The sequence below is a fragment of the Theobroma cacao genome, chromosome 8 (genome assembly GCF_000208745.1).
Source record: "Theobroma cacao cultivar B97-61/B2 chromosome 8, Criollo_cocoa_genome_V2, whole genome shotgun sequence".
Taxonomy (NCBI): domain Eukaryota; kingdom Viridiplantae; phylum Streptophyta; class Magnoliopsida; order Malvales; family Malvaceae; genus Theobroma; species Theobroma cacao.
This window is the reverse complement of record NC_030857.1, coordinates 4,980,781-5,008,311: the sequence shown is the minus strand read 5'-3', so window position 1 is coordinate 5,008,311 and position 27,531 is coordinate 4,980,781. Positions and strand designations below refer to the sequence as shown.

General features: G+C 33.2%; 3 protein-coding genes across 5 annotated transcripts; all 3 read right to left on the bottom strand.

Annotated features, from left to right (window-relative positions):
* On the bottom strand, positions 2,738-5,174 carry LOC18592110 (39S ribosomal protein L41-A, mitochondrial). Of its 2 annotated transcripts, none has more exons than XM_007018642.2 (4): positions 5,084-5,174; positions 4,827-5,002; positions 3,978-4,042; positions 2,738-3,111 (listed from the first exon to the last, which is right to left on the bottom strand). In XM_007018642.2, the coding sequence occupies exons 2-4, from the start codon at positions 4,969-4,971 to the stop codon at positions 3,043-3,045; spliced, it is 279 nt and encodes a 92-aa protein (XP_007018704.2). In that variant the 5' UTR covers positions 4,972-5,002; positions 5,084-5,174; the 3' UTR covers positions 2,738-3,042. The 2 variants fall into 2 exon arrangements, with proteins under 2 accessions (XP_007018704.2, XP_017980878.1); XM_018125389.1 differs by lacking the exon at positions 2,738-3,111 and adding an exon at positions 3,120-3,285 and having other exon boundaries at positions 5,084-5,161.
* LOC18592108 (homeobox-leucine zipper protein ATHB-6) lies at positions 9,122-10,948 on the bottom strand. The gene is made up of 3 exons (XM_018126385.1): positions 10,478-10,948; positions 9,912-10,285; positions 9,122-9,824 (listed from the first exon to the last, which is right to left on the bottom strand). The coding sequence occupies exons 1-3, from the start codon at positions 10,536-10,538 to the stop codon at positions 9,420-9,422; spliced, it is 840 nt and encodes a 279-aa protein (XP_017981874.1). The 5' UTR covers positions 10,539-10,948; the 3' UTR covers positions 9,122-9,419.
* On the bottom strand, positions 15,598-25,235 carry LOC18592107 (queuine tRNA-ribosyltransferase). 2 transcript variants are annotated; one of them, XM_007018639.2, is made up of 16 exons: positions 25,138-25,235; positions 24,851-24,920; positions 24,336-24,429; positions 20,665-20,843; positions 20,245-20,295; positions 20,001-20,057; positions 19,204-19,324; positions 18,679-18,745; positions 18,522-18,563; positions 17,813-17,918; positions 17,590-17,700; positions 17,116-17,187; positions 16,921-17,022; positions 16,780-16,826; positions 16,655-16,682; positions 15,598-15,996 (listed from the first exon to the last, which is right to left on the bottom strand). In XM_007018639.2, exons 2-16 carry the CDS (start codon positions 24,866-24,868, stop codon positions 15,895-15,897), a joined length of 1,197 nt encoding a protein of 398 aa, XP_007018701.2. In that variant the 5' UTR covers positions 24,869-24,920; positions 25,138-25,235; the 3' UTR covers positions 15,598-15,894. The 2 variants fall into 2 exon arrangements, with proteins under 2 accessions (XP_007018701.2, XP_017981771.1); XM_018126282.1 differs by having other exon boundaries at positions 24,851-25,022; positions 25,138-25,217.

Below are 27,531 nucleotides of genomic sequence, written 5' to 3'. Positions count from 1 at the left end.
GGTGAAGTGTGGAATGAGACAAGCTTTCTGTAAGGGCGGCCTAGAAAATCGAGGAAGTCTTATTAGTAATAAAACGTATTTTAACAAATAACATTTAAAGGTAAGATATTTTTAAAAATATTTTTTTATAATTTTAATTTTTTTAAAATTGAATAAAATTATTTTTAATAATATTACACGTCATTACATGATATTATATGTCATGTTAAAAAAATATTATTATTATATATCATGTATAAAAACATATTTCACGTTATACTTAAAAAATATTGTTACATGTTACTTTAAAAAAACATATTATTGTTACATATTATGTACAAAAACATGTAATACGTCATCATTAAAAAAGGTTGTTACACATCAAGTTATAAAAAAATATTATTGTTACACGTCATGTTAAAAAAAATATTATTATTATATATCATATTGAAAAATTATTATTATTACACGTCATGTTTTAAAAAAAATATTATTATTATATGTTATATTGAAAAATTATTATTGTTACACGTCATGTTTAAAAAAATTATGTTACACTTTAATATTTAAAATGTTGTTGTTACTTACGAATTAAAACTTTAAATCCTTTCAACTGTCTTCATTTTGTTTTGTTTTTTTTTACAATTTGGCATCGATTAAAATATTTTTAACATATTTTCATAAATCAAAATATAAATTTTTTTATCAAAAACACTTATTTCTACTATATATTAAAAAAATTTCCTCTGAAACTCTAGGTTTATAAATTTTAAATTCTTAAGTTTATTCGTATTTAGGTCTCAAATTGATCCAATTAAAAATTATGTAAAACATTTGCGATCATTTTTACCATTTTTATTTCAATCAAAATACCTAAAAATCAAATTTTCTAAATAACCACTTATCCCAAGCACATCAAAATCATTATTTGATATCTTAAAAAGACGAGAGAGAGAAATAGAGAACATAGCAGACAAATGCTGAAAGGAAAAATCGATAAAATTAACAAGAGCCGGATGATGTGAGAGGAAAATAAAAAATACAGATAGAGAGAAATTATGATAAGTAATTTAATTTATTTGTAATAATTTTAAGAGTATTTTTTTTAAGTCATGATTAAATATGATTAAAAATAATTAAATTTATTTGATGATTATTTTAAAAATATTTTTATTAAAAAAATATTTTTTACAATTTTCTCTAATGTATAATATTAGGCCATCCGAGAAGTGAAATGTTAAAAATTGTAAAGTATAAATTAAGTAAATGCCCAATCAGACTTTTCCACGTTAACATCCCGAGATAAAATTTTTTAAATACTTTGCCAAAAGAAACCATGGAAGTATGGAGCCGTCTTTACTGTTTTGTCTCCCTGTATTTTCAGTGCCATGTCTTGAGCCCCCAAAGAAATATTTTTATCACCATTGAACCAATCCCCAACAATTTATTTACTACTAATTATTTTTATCCAAAAAGTTATTTATTCACTACTTATTTCTGAATTCGATGGATTAATATTTGGGGTAACAAAAGCCTAAAAAGAGTTTGACCATTTATGGTATTTTTTAAAATTTGAATTTGAATTTTATTCTTCGAATAGAATTGTTGTTATAGAACGCCAATTAAGGAAAATAATAATCAAATAAGTGAGTACAATGAGTGACAATTAAGTCTTTTTAGTCTAAACACATGGGTTGACTTAATTTTTTTTTTTGTTTTTTTGTTGGTAGAGGAGGTGCATCAAAATTTGTTTCCAGCATCCTCGCATAAGGAATCTATTGGCATGTTAAGAGCATGCTTAATAAAAGAGAAATTGACTAATGAAACGTATAACACATGTTTAATTGGTGGGTAATAAAGAGTTGGAACTCGTAATCCACACCGCATGATCAGTTCTTTCTTCATTAATTTCACATTAAACTTTTGCAACGCACACAGACTATGCCCAAATGGAATGATCTTATCCTTTCACCTTTTTTTTTTTGCCCTTGCAGCTTGGGGAGAGGATGGCTTTTGCTTCCCAACTTTATACTATAATATTTTAATTTCACCTCATTTCCAAGTGGAACTGTGGGCGGCAAAGAAGCTTTTCTTTGTGTAATCAAAACAAATTAAGCAACCGGAAAAAGGAGCTGGTCGAACATGTCAAAAGCAAAATCCTTTGAGTTGGGAGGAAACAAGCAAGGCTGGTGTACTGACTCATCTGGGACAAAGATTTTATTAAGACGCGGAAAGCCTGGTAGGATATGGTACTTGGAAGCAGGGAGTGGGAATCCTTTCAGCCTTTTAAAGGCCCATTACATCTGTAATGTCGTAATAAAGGCTTTACACACTCATCTCTACCTAAATTTCCATCTCCTTCAAAATGTCCTGCTCCCCCATTACCATGGCCAACCTGTTGAGTTTGACTCTGGGAATGACGACACGAAAACCCTCCGTATGTCGACCGTGTGTACTAAAGACTTCGTATGTCGGCCTTGTGTATGTTTGGGAATATATAAAAACTCGAAAAGAACACGATAAGGACACTGATAATCTTGACTTTATTCATATTAAACTAATTGAGCTCGACACCGCTTGCTGATTGCTGAACTTTATAGTTATTGGATAGACACCATAAACTAGAGAGTTTGATGAGAGGATACTTCCAATTTAGTTTTGCAACAAATTCTGAAGCAAAATTGGTGAATCCAAGGAAAAGAATTTCAATTTTACACCTGTCATCTCAATAAAAAGGGATTGAAAAGTTTGACACGGATGAGCTCAAATGTTCAAGACAATATCATCTCATTGTGCTATTGATGGGTTTCAGCAAAAACATGTTATATGTTCATCTAAATGATGCTCTCCAGTTGAACTTTCATACATTTATCTTAAGCAACCATATCTCAATATTAAAGGTAATTGTTAATAGTATAGGAACTAGCACTAGAATAGAGAACTGCCAAGAACCCCAGCTTGCCACTCGACACCACAAGAACATGTTCCAACTTGTTCAACATAACTGCAGTCTGCAGTTAGATGCGAAAGAAAAGATCAAACAATTCTTCTCATTCAATCTGATTATTTAGCTGATTTGGAAACCTCTGTGGTTTTGACTTCTCTCGGGCACTGGGATACATAAGGTTTAAGCTGCAAGAACAAGGGCAACCCAGATCAGCACAAGATGCAGACACGTCATCGGCAAAGACAAAGTAGACAGCTCAGACTGTTTGGAAACAAAATAGCCATTAACAACCGTTTAGGGACATCAAGCCACAGGTGCAAAGTGTGTGATGAATACGATTCTCCTTTTGGGCCAATCCACTGAACGAATCAAGTATAGAGATTACCAAAACATGCCAAGTCTCAGCTAAAATTAAATAAAAGTCAGTCATACAAGAAAAACATACTTAATCAAGATAAGGCCTCAGTATTGGACCAAATACACCCCTCTTTCAGGCACAATTAACGTCATAAGTGGGCTTCCCAATACCAAGATCACAAATCCAAAATAATCAGGCCACCAACCCAGAAAAGTGCAATTCTTTGATATATGCATTATTTGGTTTGGCAAAACCAGCATTAATTTTTTAAAAGTGAAACCTAACTTACAATTCAATCAGCAGTATAAGACCATTTAGTTAGAAAGCAAAAGGAGACATGGCTTTGGGTGGGTGGCAGAGAGCATAATGGTACAGTTATCTGGGCTGATTCAGTTCCACAAAGACAAGAGACCTAGTTCCAGTACAGTCAACCACAAGGCTTCTATACTATCTGCGAGCCCCTCTATGTACAAGACCAAGCCTTTAAAAATCAAATTTCTACGGTCATGACACTTCCATGCTATTTACTAAAGCATCCGAAAGCATAACCTTTCCCTGAAACTGCCCTATGAACTTTGGAAAGGGGAGACTAATAAGTTTCCCGGACAACCAGTGATTTGCACCTCATTAGAATACTCAATCCACAGATAGAAAATGGAAATTTTAAAAAATGAAAGTAAGCAGTAAAACTACCTTGACGTCAGTCAAATCAGGAACAACATAGTTGGGTAACTTCTCCTGCATCAGAACATATCCACCTGCAGCATATTTTTCAGTTATACTTCAAACAAAAAGCATACACATACAGTTCAAGCATTTAAAATTACAATGTTTCATGCAAAAGTCCAAAATAATTGGATTATAATTCAAACTATGTATGGTAATATGGAACTTGTATTTGTAATTTTTGGTTTTTTTGAATGGCTTGTATCTGTAATTTTTCATGACATGGCTCTACTATTAATAACAGAACTTGCAGTTGCAGGCATACAAAATGCCGAATTTTTTAACTTGTGATCATAACCTCAAAGCCTAATAACTTGATCTTCTTTAAACATTCAAAGTTAGCAATGCATATCTCATTCGACTATTAAAAGGACTTTAGGCCACATATATACACATGACTACATTCATGTCCATTAGATTATCAATTAAAACTCAAGAACATAAAAAGCAGAAGCAGAGTGACTATAATGATAATGTGCAGTATTGAGTCCTGTGACATTTCGATAATGTACATTGAAAATTCTATATGGTAATTCACAAAAGTATAGCCAACCACGGTGATTGAATCAAAACCATCAGGAAGATAAAAATCAAGTATTTTCAGAGTCCATAGTTTTACATACTGAACCTGAATAAAATGAACAGAGATAATAACCATTCACTCAATTAACCAACACCAAAATTAAATCAATCAAAGATTCCAACAATAAGTCCATTAAAAATATTCATTTCTTATGCTTATCAAAACTAACAATAACCTCAAAACCAAACCAAAATAATAAAGAGCATTAAAATTTGAGGACAAGTGTATGGAACCTTTGCGAGTGTGGAAACCCGTAGACTTGCAATTCTTTCCCTTGTAGTAATCTCTAGGGGCCCGTTTCGACGAGAGAATGTCGAGTGATGAGGTACGCTTCCTTCGAAACGCCCTTCCTATCCCTAATATCAGGCCCAGCGGCATTTTCTCCTCGTTTTAAACAAATTTTTAAACCCTGAAAAACCAGAATTAAGCCATCATTATTGGATTAAACGAATTTATCACCCCTTACTGTCAGAACTAGAAGGAAACTCACTGGTTCGAGGGTTTAGCAGATGAGAGAAGAGGAACTGAGCAGGGAAGGGTTCCAGGGGTTTTCTGGACCCTTTTTTTCTTCATAAGAACGACGATGATCCATCAGGCCCAGGAAAAGTTGGGCCTCAATTTGTTCGGCTGATAGAAAGATAGTCACATTAGCCCAAATTTCTTGACTCCTTAAATTAATTTAGTGAGATTCTATTTTCATACTATTCTATCTTTATTTTTTATGTCCCAACGAACCAAAAACACTACTTTCTTTATTAAATTTTTTTAAGCATTTGGTACTTTATTTTTATATTCTAAGAAAATTAATTCATTAACTTTTGGATATTAAAATTAAATAAATAGTATAACAAATTTAAAATTTTAACTATAACATTTAAAAAAGTTTACAAATTCTTCAAAAAAATTCAAGTAAATCTTTATTCTTTTATTATATTCAATCAAGTTTTTTTTTATTTTATATTAAATAAGCCATTATAACTAATAATTGATTGACTAACTGCTTCAATCAATATATTATTTGTCATTTTATATCTTACAGTGTTAACGTAATATATTGACATGTCATAGTAAATGATGATACGCTATTATGACATGATAATGTGACATTTTTACCTTTCACATCAACATTATGTGAATATAAAATGATAAATGATATTTTAACTAATATCAATTAATTAACAGTTAGTTATAAAATTTTATTTGTTCAAAAATAAAAATATAAGAATTTGATTGAGCATAATAAAAGAATAAGTGTTTATTTGAAACTTTTTAAATAATTTAAAAAAAATTTAAATTATTATGCTAAAACTTTAATAGAAAGACATTAGAATTTGATCTATGTTTAAAATATAAACTAAAAGGGTAAAATATACTAACCCTCTAAGTTTTGTCCATAATTTCACACAGGTCAATTAATTTTCAAAATATATAATCTACCCTAAACATATAAACGACATTAATAGATAAATATGAAATATTTAAAATATCAATATTCTTTCTCAACTTTTTTTTTACTATTTTTTTTTATCTCAGCTCGATCGGCGACACTCACTTACACTGATTAACCACTTGCAACCAAATCAAGTTATGGAATGCTAGATCCAAGGAGAAGTCTCCAAGGGAAGCGCGATTTGACGGTGCTCTCTTAGGAGAGCATGCATCTCGACTCAAGATTTGATCGGATTTAACGCTCTCTAGTTAGATCTAGTCGCAAGTTGATCGATTGGCGAGAAGTAAAGTAAAAAGATTTTTTTAAATAAAAAAAATTTTAAAATAAAAAATTATAATTTAGATAATTTGATAATTTTAAAAATTAATAGTGTAAAATTATTCAAAAAATATTATTATATCATTAAATTAATAAAAATATTAATAATTATTAATGATTAGACTTATATATTCAACAAAAAATATTTTTCAAAAACAAATTGCCTGTCTTAACTACTAATAAATTTATATAAAATTATAATTAAAATAAAGATTAGTGTATTTACCCAAGCTAAAAACATGCGACAGAATGGACATCTATTATACAAATAAGAACATAGTAGTAACACGCAAAGTCGGAAATGTCAACTATGCTACAGCCTAGTCTATCCACCCGGGCTTTAATAAAATTTCCCTTTGCTCAAATGATTTGGCAATCAAGGTACCTAAAGCCTACAAGTCACATCATTTAATTATAAAATAATATCACGTTTTTAATAATCAGAAACGTTAGTCGTGCAAAAATATCTATATATATATAAAATTCTACGACACTAGTAATTTAAAAAGTGATGGGACACGATTAATGAATCATTGATCGCTTGATTGAGGGAACCAACTGTAGACTAACATGCCAAATTAAATGTGTGACAATATTTAATAACACCATACTTTAGGCAGCAAAGTTTGATTTTTCTGGTAAGCATTAATATTCAATCATATGTTAAAAAGAATATAATATTTAATTAATTTAGTAAGCATGGTCTTTCAAATTAACGTATTTTGTACATAATCAATAAAGTTTTTATTTATACAAGTTATCGAGTGAAAGAATTATTATCGATACCCATAAAGAAAAGAAAATAATAATATTTAACATGATTGAATTTGTAGATTCGTGGTTCATGGTTTGGAGAGAAAAGGATAAACGTAGTTTTTTTATATGTAGACGTTAATTAGATCGGTTAGCTTGGGGACAATGATGAGCTAGTGTTTTAACACTGTCAGAATCTTTTCTGTTGATCTAGTGTCAAATCCTTTCAGCTCCGGTCCATATCTCAGACCAGGAGCAAGCAACAACAAGACAACAAAAGATAATCTTGTCAACCAGAAAGCAATGGCAGATGATCAGATTCAAAACCAAAGAACAGACAACAGTTCTTTTGAAAGTTTGATGATCATTGTCTACCGATCTAGACTCAAATAACTCACTAGGGAGATAAGATTTTCAGTTGTGGGGATGCCCAAAGATTGGGGAAATGAACCCTTCAATAAAAGAATTAAGCTAAAGACATTGCATACGGAGAATGGATAGCATTTGTTTGCTCGTATCTTCTTCTTTTGATTGTCTTGCATATACACAGATAGTTGTTTAGTCCCTTTCCTATTGCTTACGTTGCTTTACCTTTTGCCTTATTGTTCCAATTTAACAAAGATATACAATCTGACAGATGACAAATTGTCAATTTAGTGACATCAAATTCAAACCCTATCAATCAAACCTTCTGTATGTTATTTTTAAGAGTATCATATTTTGGGTTATACTGATTTCATATTGAAAGTAGGGTGAAAATACCGTCGTAGTACTATGAACAGTGGATAGTGTGCCCTCAACAAATACTGTAAATGTTAAGAATGGAGTAAGAATTAAGCTACAACCTATAGGCTTATCACGAATTGAGTGCCAATCATGGTAGGATTGGGTTTTGGGAGTGGGGCTGTTGAGGCATGGAGGCTTGGCTTCCCTTCCTCATGTAGGGTTTGCATTGCCTATGATGCACATGAAATTCGAGGGTGAAAGATTTGGTGGGTTCTAGGGATTGCCACAAAGAAACGTCATGTACAAGCTATAGCTAGATTCCATAGGGCATTAACAGTCAAAGATAGATGACATATGGGTCCCGTCTCTGACATGAGAGAGACTTGGAGGAGCAAAGAGTCGCAGCAGCTTTTTGGTCTGTCTCTTTCCCACCCAAACTAGAAAAGTGGAAAGGGACTTGCGTTATCTCCTCCTCCACATGCTATAGGCTGAAGGCTAAGCATTCAGTGCAGTGGGAAACTGTTTAGCCTTCTAGTAGGTTTATCATCAATTGCAATCAGAGTTGATGACTGTTTTTACAAGGAGTTAAGCAGGTCCACTGCTGCATTTGTGATCCAGGCCTTCATGTTTTGGTATATTATGGTTGATACTTGAGAGAATTCCCACCCCTACTCCCCTTCTTTTGAAGGGAATTTGGGTGGTTACTGTGTGTGGGTTTTAAACATCAAAGCATAGACAAGTCCCTTTTGTTTTCAAGGAGTGGTACCAAATAAGAGAAAGAGCTCTGTCTTGTTATGCTCTGGCCATTCAATTTTGTTAGCTATAGGTCAGGATCTACTTTTTACCAACCACATGGGGGGCTGATGGGCGCCCATCAGGGACGGGAAAAAGAAAAGTGAAAGGAAATAGCAAAAAGATTGGACCAAAAGAGGTTCTCCTTTGTCTACACCAATGGGGTGTTTTGGTCTAGCCTCTCTTAAATGGAAAACAGCTTTGGCCAGTCATATTTTCAATGCCAGCTTATTAAAAACTGTTGTAAGCTTCCCAACTTTGAAGAAGGGATGTCGTTTTTTGTTTCAACTTTCAAGCGCTCCTGGTTTTGCAGTCAAACCAGTGGGTGTTCCCAAAAAGAGAAGAAAGGAACTGTGGTAGGAGTGATGTATCCACTATTCAATTTGGACGGCCAGCCTTGCGCTGCTGCTATTCAGATTTTGGAACAGGAATTCCCTGGATTAAACTGGCATGCTAAGGCATATGCACTTGAGAAAAGACCTCTCTCGCTTGATGTGAAATCCTCCACTTACACCCAAGTCAAGTAACTACTTGGAATAATAATTTCTACTACATGAAGTAATTGGCAGCTTATTCTTATTGTAAAGACTACATTTTGAGATATCATTTTACACCTTTTTTTTAGTTTATACTATTATAAATTTTACAGCAGACTTTTGCTGATGATCATTGTTGAAGCATATACTAACCTTTTTTAGGAAAGAACAATAGAAGAACAAAACTTCAGTCCTAATTACAAAACTTCTAAGGCTATTTTATTCATGGTTTTGGAGACTTCATTCGTTTTTTACTGCCCCGTGAAGTACCATTGAAGAGTTGGAGCTTGATCAACTGAGAAGAAATTGCAAAATTCATCTGCAGTAAACATACATTGCTCTTCCACTTTCACTAACTGGGGGTGATACATGTTACCCAGAATCACTCTTGAGTCAAATGGTTGAAACCTGCTTTGATGATTTGATGAATCTGAAGATGAAGAAGATCCATTAAACTGAAAAGAAGAAGAAGAAGCTGGTGATATCAATAACTGAGCATTGACATTGCTTTCTTCTTTGACAATTCTATTGGAATCATCATTATTGTCACATAAATCATGGTCTTTGGCCTGCTGTGAAAAATTTGGAGAATCTTCTTTAACAGAGTGACTGCTTTCTGAATTCTCTTCTTTGAGCTTAGCTTTCAGCTCTTTTAACTGCAATTCAGCATTCAAAATCATGTTAAGCTTCAACGATTTTAACTTCTAATTACTGCAATCAAAATTGGGAATAATAAACTCTACCTTCACAGTTAAAGCTTCTTTTTCTTTTTCAAGATTGCTGTAGTCAAGCTTGAGAGCATCATAACGGGCTTTAAGGATAGCATAGTCTTTCTCCAACTGCTTAGTCTTCCAACGGGCACGGCGATTTTGGAACCAAATAGCTACTTGCCTTGGCTGCAGGCCTAGTTCCTCTGCTAATTTCACCTTTCTTTCTGGCTCTAGCTTGTTTTCCACCTCAAAATTCTTCTCCAGGGCCTTAACCTGATCAATGGATAATCGCCTTTTCTTCTCTGTAGCTTGGCCAGCTTCTTCTAAATTGTCATCCTCATCCAAACTATCTAACATTGCCTGGAATTCCCTGCTGTAAACTTGCTTGTTCTTTGAATTCTTCTCCTCTAGAAAATCAAGCAAATCTAACTCATTAACATGGGCTACAAAAATATATATTGCAGAATTTTCATTAATAAACTATTTGGTTGTTGGGAAATCAAGACATATGACAAAAAGGAAAAGATATACCAAAAAGTATTCAGGGAGTCTAAGTAAAAGCAGAAAGAGGTGTAGAGTAATAATTGAGTTTCCTGTACCTTTAGGTGGGCAGATGGAAATCAAGGCATCCAGGGAGCCTGAGGAACTGAGGCGCTTCATAATTTAACCAAAAGCAAGGACCTAAGCTGATCTTTTTCAAGGTACTGTTTCTGTTGCTGAAGGAGAGGGTGCAAACTTTCAAGCAGGTTGCTGTTTTGCTCCCTTAGTTTGAGAGGCCATAATTGCAAAGAACACTACTACTCTGCCACAGAAAAGATGACAAGAATGGAAAAATGTTTTGTTCAAAGAGAGACAGAGGGTTCCTTCTTTTAATGCTCCTCAGCCTTGAGTACTTGGAAGAAAGAATTGTGAAGCAAAGTCAAATGGCCTGGAAAGAAATTTGGAGAATTATTTCTGCTCCATAGGAAACAAGATTCAAAATAAAAAGAAAAATTCTTTCTTAATCATTTGGTAATCAAAGATAACTATTAGAGACAAAGAGAAGACCTCTGAAAGGAACCTGCTTCACTGGGAGCTGTTATATAAAGGCTTTAAGCCTTTAAACTGATGTGAGCCCTGAAGTGATTTTAAAATGACATCTAGTTGAAAATTTTCATTTCTCTTTTTAAATATGTCAACTTCACTTGTTCTTTTGGGTCCATTTTATCTATTGGCTGTAAACTTATTTGATGAACAATTATGATAAGATGATAATAGCTAATGAATTCTAATGGTGAGCTACCACAAATCATTGTGGTATCAGTATAATTTTACTTTTTGCATTGTTAACTTTGATCTAAACAAAAGAAAATAACTAAATTCAGTGATTTGGTCTGATTATTTGATTTGAATCTCAACAAAATCTTTCGGTTTCAGCTTCATCTTCATGTTTCTGAAACCAAGGTAAAACATATATACATACAAATGTAATAACAAAAAGTACAGTACCAAAGATCCAAGAGAATTTTGATCCAATATGGTGCCTCTGAGAGTGAATATCAGCCAATCAAACTAGAAGCTTGAGCTTTCCTTGTCTTTAGAATTGAAGAGCTTATCATTGTGAAGCAAGCAATATATATAAGGTTGTTGATTTGCCACATCCAACATGGAAAATGGATCAAGTGATTTGGTGGATTGGTCATTTTTATAATCCTGCTGGAGAAAACCCAGAAGAATTCACTGTAAAATGCATTAAACTTGTGGCTATTTTGTTGGAAGAAAAATAGTTTGGTGTAAAACTGCCATGCCCCAAATTTGGAGGCAACATCTTCTTCTATCATTTCTATTTTGGTTAATTATCTAATTGGTTGCAACATGCACTTGTCTCGTGATTCAGGGTCAGGCATTGAACTGGAGTATTGGGACTCTTTAACGACCAAAACTTGGCCTCACAATGCTTATCATTTAAACATCTTTCTCTGTACCAAAAAGCAGTGTGGGGATTCTTCAGCTCAAGTTAGTAAGTTTAGGAGAATGGGTGGAAGGGTTAATATTTAAGTTGTTGAGTCAAAGATTTCAGAATTTATTAGAAACATTCTGCTCTTAGAAAACGAAATACTGGAATAGTTCCATATAGGAAAATATCTAAGGTTTTGCATAACTTTTGTCTAAGGCATGTGGTATATATATAATCTTATAAACATCAACTAGAAGGATGCACCAATGGTGATAGGATCAATGGAAACACATCTACTTCAATAGAAAACCTACTTTATTCACTAGTAATAATTTGGCTGACTTCTGATCTGAATTTAGCCATGAAAGAATGCTGAAGAGATTGGAGTCCTTAAGTGGGCTCTATCCCTATCAATGATGTCCATGTCCCATTGAATAGTTCTTGAGTTTTCCTCTCTTTCGTACGGATGCTGCACTAATTTGCATGATTCTTTTCTTTAAAGAAGTCCTAGTCTCCTGACATTCGTGGCTCTTCAGAGAATGCGGCACCATTGCTTGCATGTCGTGACTGTTTGCTCTTTCCTACACTGTTTCCGAATCATGTTTTTTCAATAAGATTAATTCATGATGCCTACGTTTCACGATTGTTGTCTTTCTTGATTTGAGAAAAGTATGCTTCTTTTTAGCAGACTTACTTTAACTGGGACACGGTCAGGATTTTTTTCCATCACCTTGTAAGAAAGGAGCTTTCTATTTGGGAACAGTCGTGTTGTACCAGGACTTTTCATTTTTCAACAATTGTTTCATCCTGTTAAATCCTCTGATACTGTTTTACAACATTACTTCTATAATTTGAAGGGCCTGCGTTTTCTTTATTAATTGATCTATATCTGTTTAATTATGAGTTGATTTCAACATAAAAAGTCTGGGAAATTGGAGTTTATGCCATCCAGAGCTCCCATCTTGGAGATTGAAACTTGGGTTGCTAATTAAGCAGTCAGGGGTAATTAGCATAACATTCCATTAAAGGTTTCATAAAGCAGAACAATCCCATACCACAAATGCATCCAGGCTCCCTAGTCTTTATCTCTGCAACACTGATTTCAGCCAATAACACCATACCAAACTCCCCAAAAAAGAAAAAGGATGCATTGTCAGTTGACTTGACCTGATCAAATTCAGTTCAAAAAAGCAAATTAGGTTGGGAAAAGAAGAAAACAAAAGAAACTACGACTAATGATTTGTTATTGAAACCATTCAAAGAAGAGCAAAAGAAAATGATAATGGCAATGCAATGCACTTTTAGCACCGACTTCTCTTTGCTAGTACATAACAGCTAATTGAGAAGTCGACATCTGTCAACACTCTAACACAGGTCGGTAGTCAAGCCCACAAGTCTCTCACCACTAGAACTACCAGTCTACAATGCTTAAAGCTGAACAAAATTTAGTTAAAGACGGGAAGTGGTGGAGATATTTCTCAGGATCTGCTTGATTCTGGGTATCCAATTATAAGCCAAAAAGAAACTATGGGATAAAGAGCTTTCTTTGGGTACACATCACTTTATTTTAGCTTCAAGGGGATCATGGAAATGCCAAGATCTTAGCAGTTGGGAGTCCGAATCTCAATTGAAGACCACTCTACATCAATTCAACAAGTATGTTCACGTGGCATTTGTAGGAACTTGTTTTATCAGTATATTTTTTTGAAAGGAGCTTGTTGAGCTAAGGTTTGGATGTCTCAAAAGTGATGGCTAACAAACATCCTTGCATATAACATCCATGGTTTCTAATTCTGGATGGAGAGTGATGCACGTTTTGTTGTTTTTAGGCTTGTGGGTTTGGAAAGTCAAAAAGTATGAAAGAAATTGCTTCAAAGACATGCTGCAAATGCCACTTTCTTTTAGGCTTATTTGGCCTTACACCAATTATGCTGTGCAACAAATTTAATCAAATAATCTTAAGGTATAATGAAACTTTTGCTTGACTATACTTCACACTAATGCACCAAAAACCTTCTTGATGAGAGGTTTTTATATACAAGCTTTTCTGTCGTCAAAGATGTATGAGAGATTTGATCCATTTCAAAAAGTAGAAAAGATTGGTATCATAATTAATTAATTAATTGTCTTTTGTTGTGTGTTGGAAACTAATTTCATCTAGTTAGTGGAGTAGTACACTCCAAAAACCAAATTTTCACTTTAAATTTTATCATTAATCTACTTACTATACATAGGTTTTAATCAATTAACTTGATCTTGAAATCTTTCAATTTAGTAGACTAACCTTCAAAACTTTCCACTTAATTAACTATTTCATCAACTTTAATCTATTAATCTTTTTATTTTGAAAATATATCAACATGTGTTAGTTTCGTGTAGGGCACAAACCCTTATAAAAGGGGCATGTTTTGAGTCTAATGCTGATAAAAATGGGCAAAAAAAGGATAAGCATAAAAGTGACGTAGCAATAAAAGTTAAGTAAGGATAAGGATTTGAAAAGAAGGGATTCTGGTATGTAGGGTTACTGCCTTCCATGGGTAGCAAGTAGAAAAATAAAAGTGGGAGAGAGAGAGAGAGGTTTAGGACAATGACTGCAGAGCCCTATAGGGAGAGAGGGAGAGCAGCTTTAACTTTATTCTTTCTTTTCTATGTTTTTGGGAGATGTCCAAAAGAATAGGACGGGGGGAAGGAAGTGAAACCAGAATCTTTGCGTGACTTCCTGGTCTCCAATCTAATCATGTGATATAATGTATAGGGAGGTGTTTGTGAGGATTGAGACATAAATTTGCTTAAGAATTTCAAAAGGATGTGTACAATTGCGTGGAAAAGTGTTTGTGAATATGGCAGAGTTCACACTTTTTTCCAAGGTCTGAATGAAAATTAAATGGCATTTTTCGCATGGATTCTGCTTTACAACTGGAAAAAGTGTCCTTGTGGTATTTTTCTCTTGTGTCCGAAATGCCGTATTCCAGATTCTTTTCACCCCTCTGGCTTATCAGCAATGTGCATTTCAAGAAAGGATAATGAAAGCCAAGCTCAGCAGATTTTGCTCAATCTGTCCCAAGTGAAACGTCAGAACACAATACAGGATTGCAGAATTTGTACCGTTTTCCCACCCAATTACTTCACTAGGGTGCATAAGCGTAACCCAAACAACGGAGTCGTTTAATCTCACCATTCTTGCCCCCTTTTCTTGGTGAAAACAACCTCTACATTTTGGCACGCAGCAACCATGATTAAGATGAGTGAGGATGAGAAAAAGTAGAGCAAACTGAGCTCTGTCATTTCCTGGTTTTCAATTGATAACTCGTGCTAACCTTATCTAGCTTCGGATATACCTATAATTGCCCCCCAAATCTAGAAAACCGAGCCGCATTATTGGGTAACCTCAGCTACCAATGGCAAATGGGATAAGTCAAATAACCCATAAATTTAGGCTCTAAATTCGTACGGTTATTGAAATAATGTGAGTTGAGTAAGTCAGTCACGTCACTCCTCGTAGAGATCGCATGGCTAGAGTCGTAGGCCAGGAAGCAACCATATGAATTTATGAACCCTCAAAAGAAGTAGAATCAGTTTTGGTCCCAGAAAAAGAAAGCAGAGAGTCGAAGCTACAACCACCAATCCAGGGGTCGCTGAGCGTGCACATAATGTTTCCATGCAAAAGAAAGGATGCGTGAAACAAATAGGAAAGAAATTGGCGAGTAGCTGTAATTATTTATTAACTGCTTTACCACACAATGTGGTAGAAACATAAAAACGATTTTACTATAAAGAAGATTCTCACTAAAAAAATAAATAGTATAGATTATATTCAGTAGCCAGTTAACAAAATTTACCTGCGATGGTATGGCAAGTCATTTGATGAAAAGGAGGAAAAAGTAAAATGGTAAAGAGAACAGAGAAGAGAAAATCTCTTCAGAAGGGTGAAAATTTCTATCAGCAGCATATCGGCTACAAAATTTATGCTGCTCTAAGTTGTTGCCTGTAAATTAGATTTCTTTGATCTCAAACGTAGAAGAAGAAACAAATAAAAGGCCACCTCATGAATTCAATCTTATATAGTATTTAATTGTAACTCTAATCTTGCGCCGAAGGAAAAGGAGCACAGCAGGAGGAGATATCAATTCCAGCAACCTCCATGGCATTGCAGACCCATTCAGGGACATCTCCTTTAGGAAACTGCAAGACAACAAAGTGTCACAAGGTTCAAATAGTACTTGGTAAATGTTTGTATAAATGACCACTTGATGGAATATCAAATTAATCTAGTCTGAATGATTCATATATGTGAAACAAATTCAGCTTAGCTACAAAAACGAAACCTGATTTACTAAGAGACTCAACAAAGCTAACTCCGCAAAGACTGAGGATTTCCTGCTTTTCTCTGTAAAAGATATCTTGGAAAGTTTTGTGCAGCAAAGATAGTGGTTTATGATTGAGAACCATAATCTCAGTGCTTGTCAATCAAGCAGCCAAGTGAAACCAAGACAGCAAATGCATGATAAAATTGCATTATCACCATCAAAGTGTCAAAACATGGAAACAAGCACATGCCTAACTTCCATATTCGTTTTGGAAGCTGAAAGTCATAAAGCTTGAAACTAAAATTTCTAAACTAGTAAGCATACCACGTGAAAGAGAAACAAAACCATACCATGTTAAAGGGAAAAGCAGATCACTAGCAAAAGAATTAAGTGAGCACTAATGTTTTGAAAGAATGAAAAAGTAGATCACACAACTAGACAAAATTAAAAGATGGAGGGTGTGAAGCACAACAGGAAAACGCTTGACATTTTATTAAAATCAATGGCAGGAAAAGCAAGAGGGATGCAAATACCATTTTCTGCAAAAAGTTGCATACAAACCTGCAAGAAAGATTAAGAACATTAAATTAGCGTCTACCACATGAGAAGGAATGAGAACAAAAATATGAAAGCTAGACACGTTAAGAGACAAACATACTCAGGAAACCTCCCCCGGACTATGGAAGAGTGTAGATTTCTGCTAAGCTGCAATGATAAAAGACTTACTCTCTATCATTAAAAGAAAAAAGATAAAAATGAAAGCAGCAAAGCTTAGAACATAGAAACTTTAAGATTGTACCTGCATCATGTAATATAAATTATGATATGACAAAAGCTGAGATCCCATAGCATCCTTTGTAACAAGAGAATGGATGTAGGCCCTTGTATAGTTCTTGCATACCTATACTTGGGTAAATAAAATGTTGCCAGGATATACCAGAAAAAGAAATTTATATATTAATAATTTGAATAAAATGTGTCATTAAATGCATACCATACAAGCACACGTAGGATCAATAGGGCGAGTATCATCAGCCATCGCTCTGTGCTTGAGTTTCAGCACTCCCTACCATAAGTACTTGAATACCATCAGAATACTAAATTTACATTTTAAATAAAAAAAATGGGTTGTAATTAACACCCTTTAGGATCATGATCCAGTTAGAACATATGCCAGAAACTTGTTAACATTCATAATAGAAAGTCAATTCACAGGCAGGTAAACTTATGAGAGCAAACTTTTAAGCATAGCTACATATGCAAGGATGAACTGAACACATCAGGCACAATTCCTATTAACACACGCAACAAGAACATATAAGTTATACCAGAAGGCAAATAGAAAGGATAGGCAAGTTGTAGCTTAGTGCAATGAACACCATTCATATGTAAACCAAAGTACGCAATAGCACACAGCGAACAAAATTGTAAAAATTAATTCTCGAAAACTTTCTAAACAAGACGTCACCTCAGGAACAAGAGCCGTGCCAAAACGAGCAGTTCGAGTAGGATAAACACAGTCGTACATGTCAGCACCTAAGGCACTACAAACTACGATATCCAGTGGATACCCAACACCCTGAAATGTAGCAAGCACAAATATCATGATTTAGAGCAATCTAAATGGAGACAAAAGGGACAGTTCATCAGACTCTGAAGATGTAGATTGCAAAGATAAGACTCATTTGTACCATGACATATCGCGGTTTATCTTCAGGCAGTGCTGCGGTACACTGAGCAACAACACGCCAAAATGAATCTTTATCTTCACCGCCTGCAAGACCACCAATAGCATAGCTGTCACACAAGTAAACTAGTTAATTCAGCTCATTTTTTACTGAATCTTTACACTATTAGCAAAAAGCTGGTGGTAAAGAGAATCTAATATTTATGAATGTTAACAAAAACAAAAAGAGAGATCAGACAGAAATTGGCAGGTAAGTGAGAAATTATAGGTGACTAAAACAAAGTAATCAGCAAAAATAACTCACAAAAGAAACAATAAAGAACAGGCAGTTAAAATAGCAAACAACTGTTCTTTTAGTACTTGCTTTGCAAATATATCACACAGGCTATCACAATACCAGGCAACTAGGTTATCCTAACTTCAACAGCACCTCTCTCAAGAATAATCATGCTAAGCAACCAGAGAGATTTAAAATTAGAGTTATATTTTCTTAAATTTTAAGTGCTAATAGTAAAATCAACCTTTTATTTTCTAGCCTTAGAAATTGACTTAGATACAGAAATGCAGCTAGGAAAATTCTATGGCAACTTGCTGAAGTATAAACATCAAGATCTGATCATCTACTATAACAGAACTTCATAGAAAACATAACATGATTAGAATACATAAATGCTTGCACCTTGACACTATTCACTGATATAGAATGCACATACCCTGGTAAATTTCGATCCACCAACCTTCTAACACATATATCCCTGATAAAAACAAGAATCGTGAGGGGGAAAAAGTTATTGAAAGTACTATTAGCATTTGAATGGCAGAAAAGAACACATCAAATGGAAGGTTGGAAAAGGAAGATTATAAATTCACCTTAGTACTGGGTCTAAACCACCTTGTACAATACCAAACAAGTTCTGCTCATGTGGTCTTTTGTGAGCTGTCCAAAAGATCAAGGCAGAAAAAAAAAGACCTAACTCAATCAGAAATGCCACCACTGAGACAATGACAATATGACTTAACAAATAACCACTACTTCAGACCGGAACCTTTTTTTCAGAGAAAAAAGAAAGGGCACACCAGAAAAAGAGATTCATTTTGCAATAGGTAATAGCTGATTAATATAATCTTTAATATATTAAATGACATCCAACAATGACACTATGTTACTATCATATGATTATAACACACTGTCTAAACACTTTAAAAAAAGCTTTGAAAGTCCAAATACTCAAGCCTAAAATAAGATACAGTATCCCCAACAAGCTCAGGGACAGCTAAACAAGGCAAAATGCTAATTCAAAACTTAAAACATGGATAAATTATATGTTTTACAGTCGCATGATCAATTCATCCAAGCAAGAACCATCAGTGACATTCAATCTTTAGCATGATTACCAGCTATGCATCTGTCTATCCAACGGAGGGTACGATACATGGCCTCCTCAATCCGTGGACCAGTAATAGTAGTTCTCACCACATCATCAAGAGCCATTATGATATCTGCTCCAATTCTATTCTGTACAATTGTTGGGAGAACATAAAGTTAAAATGGCATATTTCAAAGCATATGAAGAACAAGCCCGAGAAAATTTTAGGAATATATCCTATGTCTCCCGGTTACCATTAAGGGTTAAAAGAGCAAGGTATCAATGATAAAAAGGTTAATGCATGTAAAAGTAAGTTCTATTTACATATGAACAAAGTCAAAAGGTTTTGATAGGAACTGGTCCTTAGCTTTTGCTAGATCTTTATACTGCTGACTATCACAAACTAAAGTAAAACTATCACAGACATCATGTGCTGACAGTTACAAATCTGACTAAATTACACTATCAAAGAACAAGAAAGTCAAGATTAGAGTTTCAAAAGAAGCATTTGAAGAACAAGCACCCCATGTTTGTAGAGAATTAACCTTTTAAGTCAACTAAAGTTCAATTGATTGCTTAAAAGAGACTGATAACTTTGTTGAAAGACATTCAAGAATAACAATAAGCCTCCTCTCCATCCTCTTAATATGAGCAAGTGTTTCCAAATTTGGAAACCCTGGAAAAAAGACTTTTGGTCATTGAGCTAAGCATGTGAAAAAAATGTATCCAAAGAACAAATAAAAATTCAACACATGCAATAAAGGAGGAGAGAACATAGATTTTTATCACTGTAAGTAATGTAATAAGTATAACAAAAGCACCTACTTGGATTTCAATAGATTCCTCTGGTGTTAGGAGCATTGGCTTTCCATCAACTGGAGACTGAGTAAAGAAACATGAAGACTTGGTTACAAGTAAAACAGCACAAAAGCAACAAAAGAAGTAACCAGAAAGAAGTAAGCTTGCAGCTAATAGTTGAGCAGATCATTATACTCTACTACTCATTATCATACATAGACTTCAGAAATTCATGAACACCAAAAAAAATAGGGAAAAAAAAAACAGTTACCTGAAACGTCACACCCTTTTCAGTGATGTCAGCTAAATGCAGCAGTGATACCTATAAAGTTATCACCAGGACAGATAATCAATTTTAACAGCATATATATCACCAAAACTGAAGATAATTGTGGATGAAGATCTTTAAAGTATGTGATCAGCCAAAATGATACACCCTTGATATCACGACTTCATGCAGTGTAGTAACAATGTTCTCATGATGCATAGAAGGAAAAATAAGCAAACATCACAGTTTTTTAATTCTAATTCAAATTTTTCTGATGCTAGTTCACAGAAGCCACAGAAAACTGCACATATACATGCACATACTGACAAGTACATAAAAAATTTTGAGAAAGTAAAACCTATATATAATGAACCAAAAATTTAGAGAAATAGTATACTGCATTGTGTCAAATCATAAGACAACCATCTGAAAGCCTCCGGAATCAGTCAGCATCGCTCTAGGCCAATTCATAAATTTGTGAAGACCACCCAATTCATCAATAAGCTCAGACGTAGGACGAAGTGCCAGGTGATAAGTATTCCCAAGAATTATTTGACAACCAATCTCCTCAAGCTGGTTAGTTGTCAAACCTTTTATTGTACCTGCAACCAGGAGACCAACCATGCCTTCTAGTCATTATGATTTTATACATCAAAGGCACAAATCCAGTGCATTGAAGCATGCTGTAAGTGTGTGACCATATTGAGTCTTGCAAGCATTTAAAGAACATTACGCCATATTATTTTTAGCAAACACCTGAACGCAAGTCAAAGTTGTTTTACACTCTTAAGAAGGCAGTAAATGCAATAGAGAGGTAAAGTATAGACTGCAGAGCACATGTATTAAAAGAATATTTTTCTCTCCTATGCCAAAAGGTCGACTGTGAAACCCCCAATTTGTATAGCAGAGTAGATTAAGAAATCCTTAGTTGAGCATATAGATTTCATGTTTTGAAATATCAAACTAAGTTTTTATCTTTGAAAAATCCCATACTTTGAGGTGCCATGGTGATTTATAAAGTTGTGTGGAGATAGGAGTCGAATTGGACATGTTTTCAAGCTTATTTTTATATCTGGAGCAAATGTATCAATACATGATGAATAAGTATCGATACATTCTGTCCAGAAAGCTTTTTAAAAGAATTCTAGTGAAAAAGTATCGATACATCTTAAAAAGTATTGATACATTGAACCCAAAAACCAAAAGTATTGATACATTGCCCAAATGTATATATACATTTTGTCATTTTCAGAAGAATAAAAGGGGTTAAAAAGGTATTTTCACACCTCCACTATAAATATGTCACATTTTTCAAGAGTTTTTCATTCTCAATCCTTTTCCCTCATTCTTCTCTCAATTAACAGCCACTCTCAACGTCTTTTCATCACTAATTATAATTTTTGGAATATTGAAGCTTGGTTTTGAAGATTTAAACATCAAGGAGATATTTTTCAACTGTTAAAACCTTTAAATCTTTGATTTCCAGTCTGTAAAAATATTATTTATTTATTTAGACTTCATTAACCCTTCAAGCTAAAGGATTTTGTGGTTTCTCTTCTTATCAAGGCTCACCTAAGGTAAGGAGAATGGGTTTATGTATGTAAGCATTTAGTGGGCTGTTGAACAGTGAATTTAAAAGCTAGAAAGAATTAGTTTAAGATGAACTTGTCTAATTTCGAAATAGCTTAAGATGATTATTACATGATTCATTACTCAAGTATTGATTACGATGATTGTTGAATGCTTTAAGTGTTGTAAAGGCTCCAAAGGATTCGCCGGAGTAGAGTCTTGCTTGGTAAAAGGTCAAGTCTTCGAATAGGTGAATGGATACCCTCTTTCAAGTATTTTATATACGTAAAGTAAAGCATGATTTATTGAGGTGTTTATCTTGCTTGATTTAAATACCACCTTTATGATGACTATTTAAATGTTTTGAATCCAAATGATTTCAAGAAAGTTTAGAAATCTACTATGTATATAGATATTCTACTATGTATTAGCTTTTAACAAGGGGAACAAGCCCTCTCAATAATTTCCTTCAAAATGAGTTTATGTGGATATGATGTATGTGAATTGCAGGTACGCTTGATAAGATATTTTGGTGGATGTAGGCATTCCCACCCACGAGCTTATGAATGATTATGTAATGTGTAATTAATCATGACATGTATGTTTATAATGATGAGATGCTTTGGTGGAAGTAGACATTCCCACCCATAAAAAGATATGATTATGAATTGTATGTGATGATGTTTCCACATGCCATATGAGATAAATATCAGAATAAAGTATGAGCTATAATGAATATGATTATGAAACAATGATATGAGTTTCAGACATGATAGACCCTATATATTTATGAGAATCTAAGATAGGGGGGTTTAATATCCAATCCACTATGAGTTAGGGTGGACTACCGCTCAAGTGTGGGTGAGGCGGGATGTCACTCATAAGAGCTCTCATGAACCCAAGATAGTGGGAGTTAAACCATATCCGCTAGGAGTCAGGGTGAACTGGAACTACCACTCCCAAGGAACCCAAATAGTCGGGGTTAAATCCTATTCGCTTTGAGTTAGGGTGAACTACCACTCACAGTTAGTAAGTTCTAGATGAATCTGAGAAAGATTGTAGAGGTTAAATGTTAGAATGAATATATACAAGATTGAATGAAAGACATGATATGATAATGCCAAGAAATTGACAAAAGAAAGCTTAGTTCAAGTGAAACTTAGCTTGCAGGAGTGTTATTATGGATAGAAGGTCCTTTAGAGGTAGAATGTGCAGAAATTTTTCAAAAAATTTAAGTTTTATGCTTTTAAGTATCGATACATGAAGAACATGTATCAATACTTTAGGACAAAATGCCCCAAGAAGCATTTTATGCAGACAGTATCGATACATTCCAAGAAAGTATTGATACATTAGTTACAGATTAATGTTTTCACTCTGTTTTAACAACGTTTTCAAATGTTTATAACTCCTATTTCATTCTAAATGATTTATACAACTATGGTTTCAATTAAATCCTTATGAAATGATTTTGAATAACGTTTTACAAGAATTTGAAAGAAACTTATGAGATTATGAAATGTATGAATTATAAAAAAACTCTTCCCCTTGACTTGTCTCCTTCCTATATTCACTCACGAAGTCTTTGTGACTCACGAATTATTATTATCTTTTTTTTGCAGATTAGTGATTAACTTATCACCCTTATCGTAGAGTCGAGCTCTCGATCTTCTTTGGTAGGTGTTCTAGCAACCTCTTGAAACCTAGAGAGTCGAGTCATGTTTTGTTAACAAGTCGATCTTTATTTTACTATTATATGATATTGGATGTTTCCTTATGAGTATGTAGCCACGAGCAACACTATGATTTATATGTTTTAAATGCTTTGACAGTTAAATGTTTATGTTGGCTCAAGAGCCTTATTTTGCACCTAGGTGCCAATGTTATGACTACATATTTGCATGAGTTATGAAAGCTAGTTTTGTTTTAAAAAGTTTATTCGCGAGGTAGCATTCCACCATGTTGTGATGGCATCCAGTATGGTGTTCATTAACGTTTCCACACATCATGATGTAGAATTCCACCACGTTGTGATGGTGCACTAGATTATATGTTGATACATTGATGATAATGTGTATACTTTATATGTATGAACAATATATGATTTATGAACAAGAGGCTTGCTTGGGTCTAGTGGGCCATACCCACATAGGTCCTTGTGCCGGATCATACCCCTAGAAATGGGATGTGACATCGACAGACGGCTTTGTATGTTAGATCCATCTTGAGCTATTCATGCTCATTGTCCCTTCTATGGAAAGCAATAATGTATACTTATAATGACAACTAATCATTAGCAAAATCTAATAACAACATATTCATCATCAATTTTTTGTTGAAGAGTAAAAGATATGGGTCTTCTTGGTTTAAAAAGATTACTAGAAAATTTTTGTAAATGAAATCCCTCTATAGTGTAATATATTTGCAAACCTAAAAGGTTTAAGATCCCTATAAAATTGTTTTGAATATCCTAAATATACTAAAAACTCACACTTATCCAAAAAAAAGTTATTAAAAACTCCAACCTTGCGTCCCCACAGGCATAAACAGAGGTGTCTGGCATACAAAGTGAGGGAGTGTTAGTTGAGCTGCACGAGCACGATTAAATCTCCCTAGAACCTATCAAAACCAGAGACAAATTTCCGCATTAGCAAACATCCAAAGCTCGCATTGGTGCAATCAGCAAACATCTTTAAAATTAGAACCATCAAGATTGAGCAAAAGAAAACACAATGTCCAAGAACAAATGCAATACTAGCTAATAAGAACAATCAAATCCCAAAAAGAAACAGAATATGATTAACGGTTAGAAAATTAGAGGAAAGCAACTTCCACCAAGAGAGATTCTTCGACTAAAACAACTCCTATAATTCAGCATTTTTGACCACTGCGCTTTTCCTTTAACTCTTCACCATTATTTAACAAATGACAGACAAATTAATATTAAATCTAACACAGACAGAAGCCAGGGTAAAGATAAACTTACCTCAAAAACTAAATGTATATAAAAAAAAGGCAACATTCAAATTTTGAGTCCTACCTCGAAACGAAGAGCCATCTAACAATTTTCTCCCTTGTTTTTTTTTAGCTCTGTATGGATAAGCCGCTCACTTGCATATAAGAAAAAAAATAACAAAAAAGCTAATTATAAATATAAAAGATAACAAAATAAAAGCACCGCGGCTGTTAGCTGTTACTTTTCAGTTTGCAGTCTGAAAAAGAGAAAAGATTTAAAAAAAAAAACAAAGTTAACATGCTTTGCCGCGTAAGAATACTAAAAGATCGAAGTGGAAAGAAAACAGCCAGAAGAAGAGAGTGGCAACTTACGCTAAGAGATGGAGGAGGAGGAGGAGGATGCTCCGCCAAGCGGGAGCGCGAAAATGGAGATTGGCGGCCGATAAAGTGCCCTAGTATGCGGGAGCAAAGAGAGGTCCTGCGACTGCTGTCTCCCCACGGCGGCTTTGTTTTCGTGTGACTGGGTGCCGGCACGCGTTTTTTTCTTCTTTTTGTCTTTTCTGTTATATTTCTTTACTGTTTTGCGGAACTATGGGGGTGTATAGCAGTATAAGCAGCAACGGTCCTATTGGGGTGGGATACGTGGCAGCCTGGCAGGTCAATAGGTCATTAACATTTCTATTGGCCCGATTTTTTTTTTTTTTAGCCTTACACTACTCCAGCCCATAGATATAAACGGCCCATTTAACTGTATGGTCAATGTTATGGACTTGTAGTTATAGCTTAAGAAAGGAGATTTGGGCTTTATAGCTAAAAAAATGGTCCTTAGTTATTTTTCCAGCAAGGAGGAAAATTTTCCTCTACCAAACAGAAAAGGAGGCATTTTTTGTACATTTTTGTTATTAATATTGACATAAAATAAAAAAATTTAATAATTTTCTTCCTTTTTCGCATGCCTGATATTTTGAAAGAAAACCTCGTCAATTTTGTCATTCCTAGTTAAATAGCTAGCTGGTGAAGGTTGATGAGATAATTTTTGCATGACGTAATATTTAAAAAAATTTCTAAATTATTTTAAAAAATTCAAATAAACTCTTTTATTTTTATTACATTTAATCAACTCTTTATATTTTATTTTAAACAAAATAAGTCATTGTACTTTTATTTTGAACTAAATAATCTTTTATATTTTTATTTTGAATCAAATAAATTTTTATTATTAATAATTAATTTAATCAAAATATCATATGTCATTTATGTCATATGACACTGATGTGACATACTAAATATATAGTAATTAATAATGACGTTACATGATAATTTTGTATGATAATATCATTATATAATATTTTTCACCGTCCACATTAATATCATGTGAATATGAAATGATAAATAGTATTTAGATTAATAGTAATTAATTAATAATTAATTATACAAACTTATTTGACTTAAAATAAAAATATGTGTATTTGATTAGATATAATTAGAGAATACAAACTTATTTGAATTTTCTTTAATAATTTAGGGATTTATTTGAACATTATATCTTTTTTCATCTTCTACTAGTGTTAATGAATTAGAAATAACTCATTGAAAAAAAATAACTTTGATAAATTAATTTCTTTTGGCAAGTTATGGACAACTAATTAAATTTACATTTAAAATAAATAAGTTGAAGTTACTATTTTTATAAGATATTCTTATAATGTAAGGTGAAGTAAATTTCTTGTAAACATGTCTAATATGTTGAAATTTGTTCATTAAACCAAACACAAACATGGAGGCTACGGTAAAGAATGAGAGAAAGTCCAATATATATAACTAAAACTTCATGCTTTCCAACATTGTTTCTAATTCTTACATGTTAACAAACTACCATTGAAAATTGTACTATCAGATAATTCAATCAATACGTTTTTGTGAAACACATTAACATTAATAATTTTAGACTTCAAATTGAGAAGTTTTTAGAAGGTTAAAAAACTTGATCCTAACTCCACATCTCTCGTTCATAACTTTAGCCAATTTTTATGTATTTAAATAAAACTTATTTGATATAATATCTAATTTTTAAAATTATTTAATAAAATTTAAATAATTTGTTTTATTTTTATTACATCAAATAAAATCAATGTATTTTTTTATTTTGAATCAAGTAAGGTTTTATATTTTTATTTTAAATTAAATATGCCTTTAAATAATTAATGATTAACTTAACTAAAATGTTATTTATCATTTTATATTACACGATGTTGATGTGATATACTAACATATAATAATTGATAATAATGTAACATATTAAGATAATGATGTGATAAGTTAATTTGACATAACAATATGATAATATGATATTTTTTTCCTTTCATATCAATATCATGTAATGACATATAGATATAGAATGATAAATAATATTTTAATTAATAATAATTAATCAATTATTAATTATAAAGGGTTTATTTGATTTAAAATAAAAATATGAAAGTTTGATTGAATATAATAAAAGAATAAATTTTTTTAATTTTTTAAAATAATATAGAAATTTTTTTTGAGTATTATGCTAATTTATTTTAATATTTTGAACATTTAATCCAACCCTCAAAATTTGAAAGTAATTATTTACTTTGGTGGAGCTGTTATTTAATTAGAAAAATAAAAAAAAGATATTAAAATTATCAAATGGATTCATGATCAAAGACAAGATTACTCTTATAAAAATAAAGTTAATTAACCATCGAATCCGCTCATCCCAGCTCGCACGAGCCAAGC

Excerpts from the sequence above, each read along its gene's own strand:
- LOC18592110 (XM_018125389.1), bottom strand. The coding sequence starts at position 4,971 with ATGCCGCTGGGCCTGATATTAGGGATAGGAAGGGCGTTTCGAAGGAAG. Across the intron at positions 4,043-4,826 it reads GGGTTTCCACACTCGCAAAG|GTGGATATGTTCTGATGCAG; the intron begins GTTCCATACACT and ends AATATGCTGCAG. Across the intron at positions 3,286-3,977 it reads CTGATTTGACTGACGTCAAG|TGGATTGGCCCAAAAGGAGA; the intron begins GTAGTTTTACTG and ends TGATTCGTTCAG.
- LOC18592108 (XM_018126385.1), bottom strand. The coding sequence starts at position 10,538 with ATGAAGCGCCTCAGTTCCTCAGGCTCCCTGGATGCCTTGATTTCCATC. Across the intron at positions 10,286-10,477 it reads TTCCATCTGCCCACCTAAAG|AGGAGAAGAATTCAAAGAAC; the intron begins GTACAGGAAACT and ends TTGATTTTCTAG. Across the intron at positions 9,825-9,911 it reads AAGAAGCTTTAACTGTGAAG|TTAAAAGAGCTGAAAGCTAA; the intron begins GTAGAGTTTATT and ends GCTGAATTGCAG.
- LOC18592107 (XM_007018639.2), bottom strand. Across the intron at positions 20,058-20,244 it reads AAAAGGGTGTGACGTTTCAG|TCTCCAGTTGATGGAAAGCC; the intron begins GTAACTGTTTTT and ends TTCTTTACTCAG. Across the intron at positions 15,997-16,654 it reads GCAACTTTTTGCAGAAAATG|TTTCCTAAAGGAGATGTCCC; the intron begins GTATTTGCATCC and ends GTTGTCTTGCAG.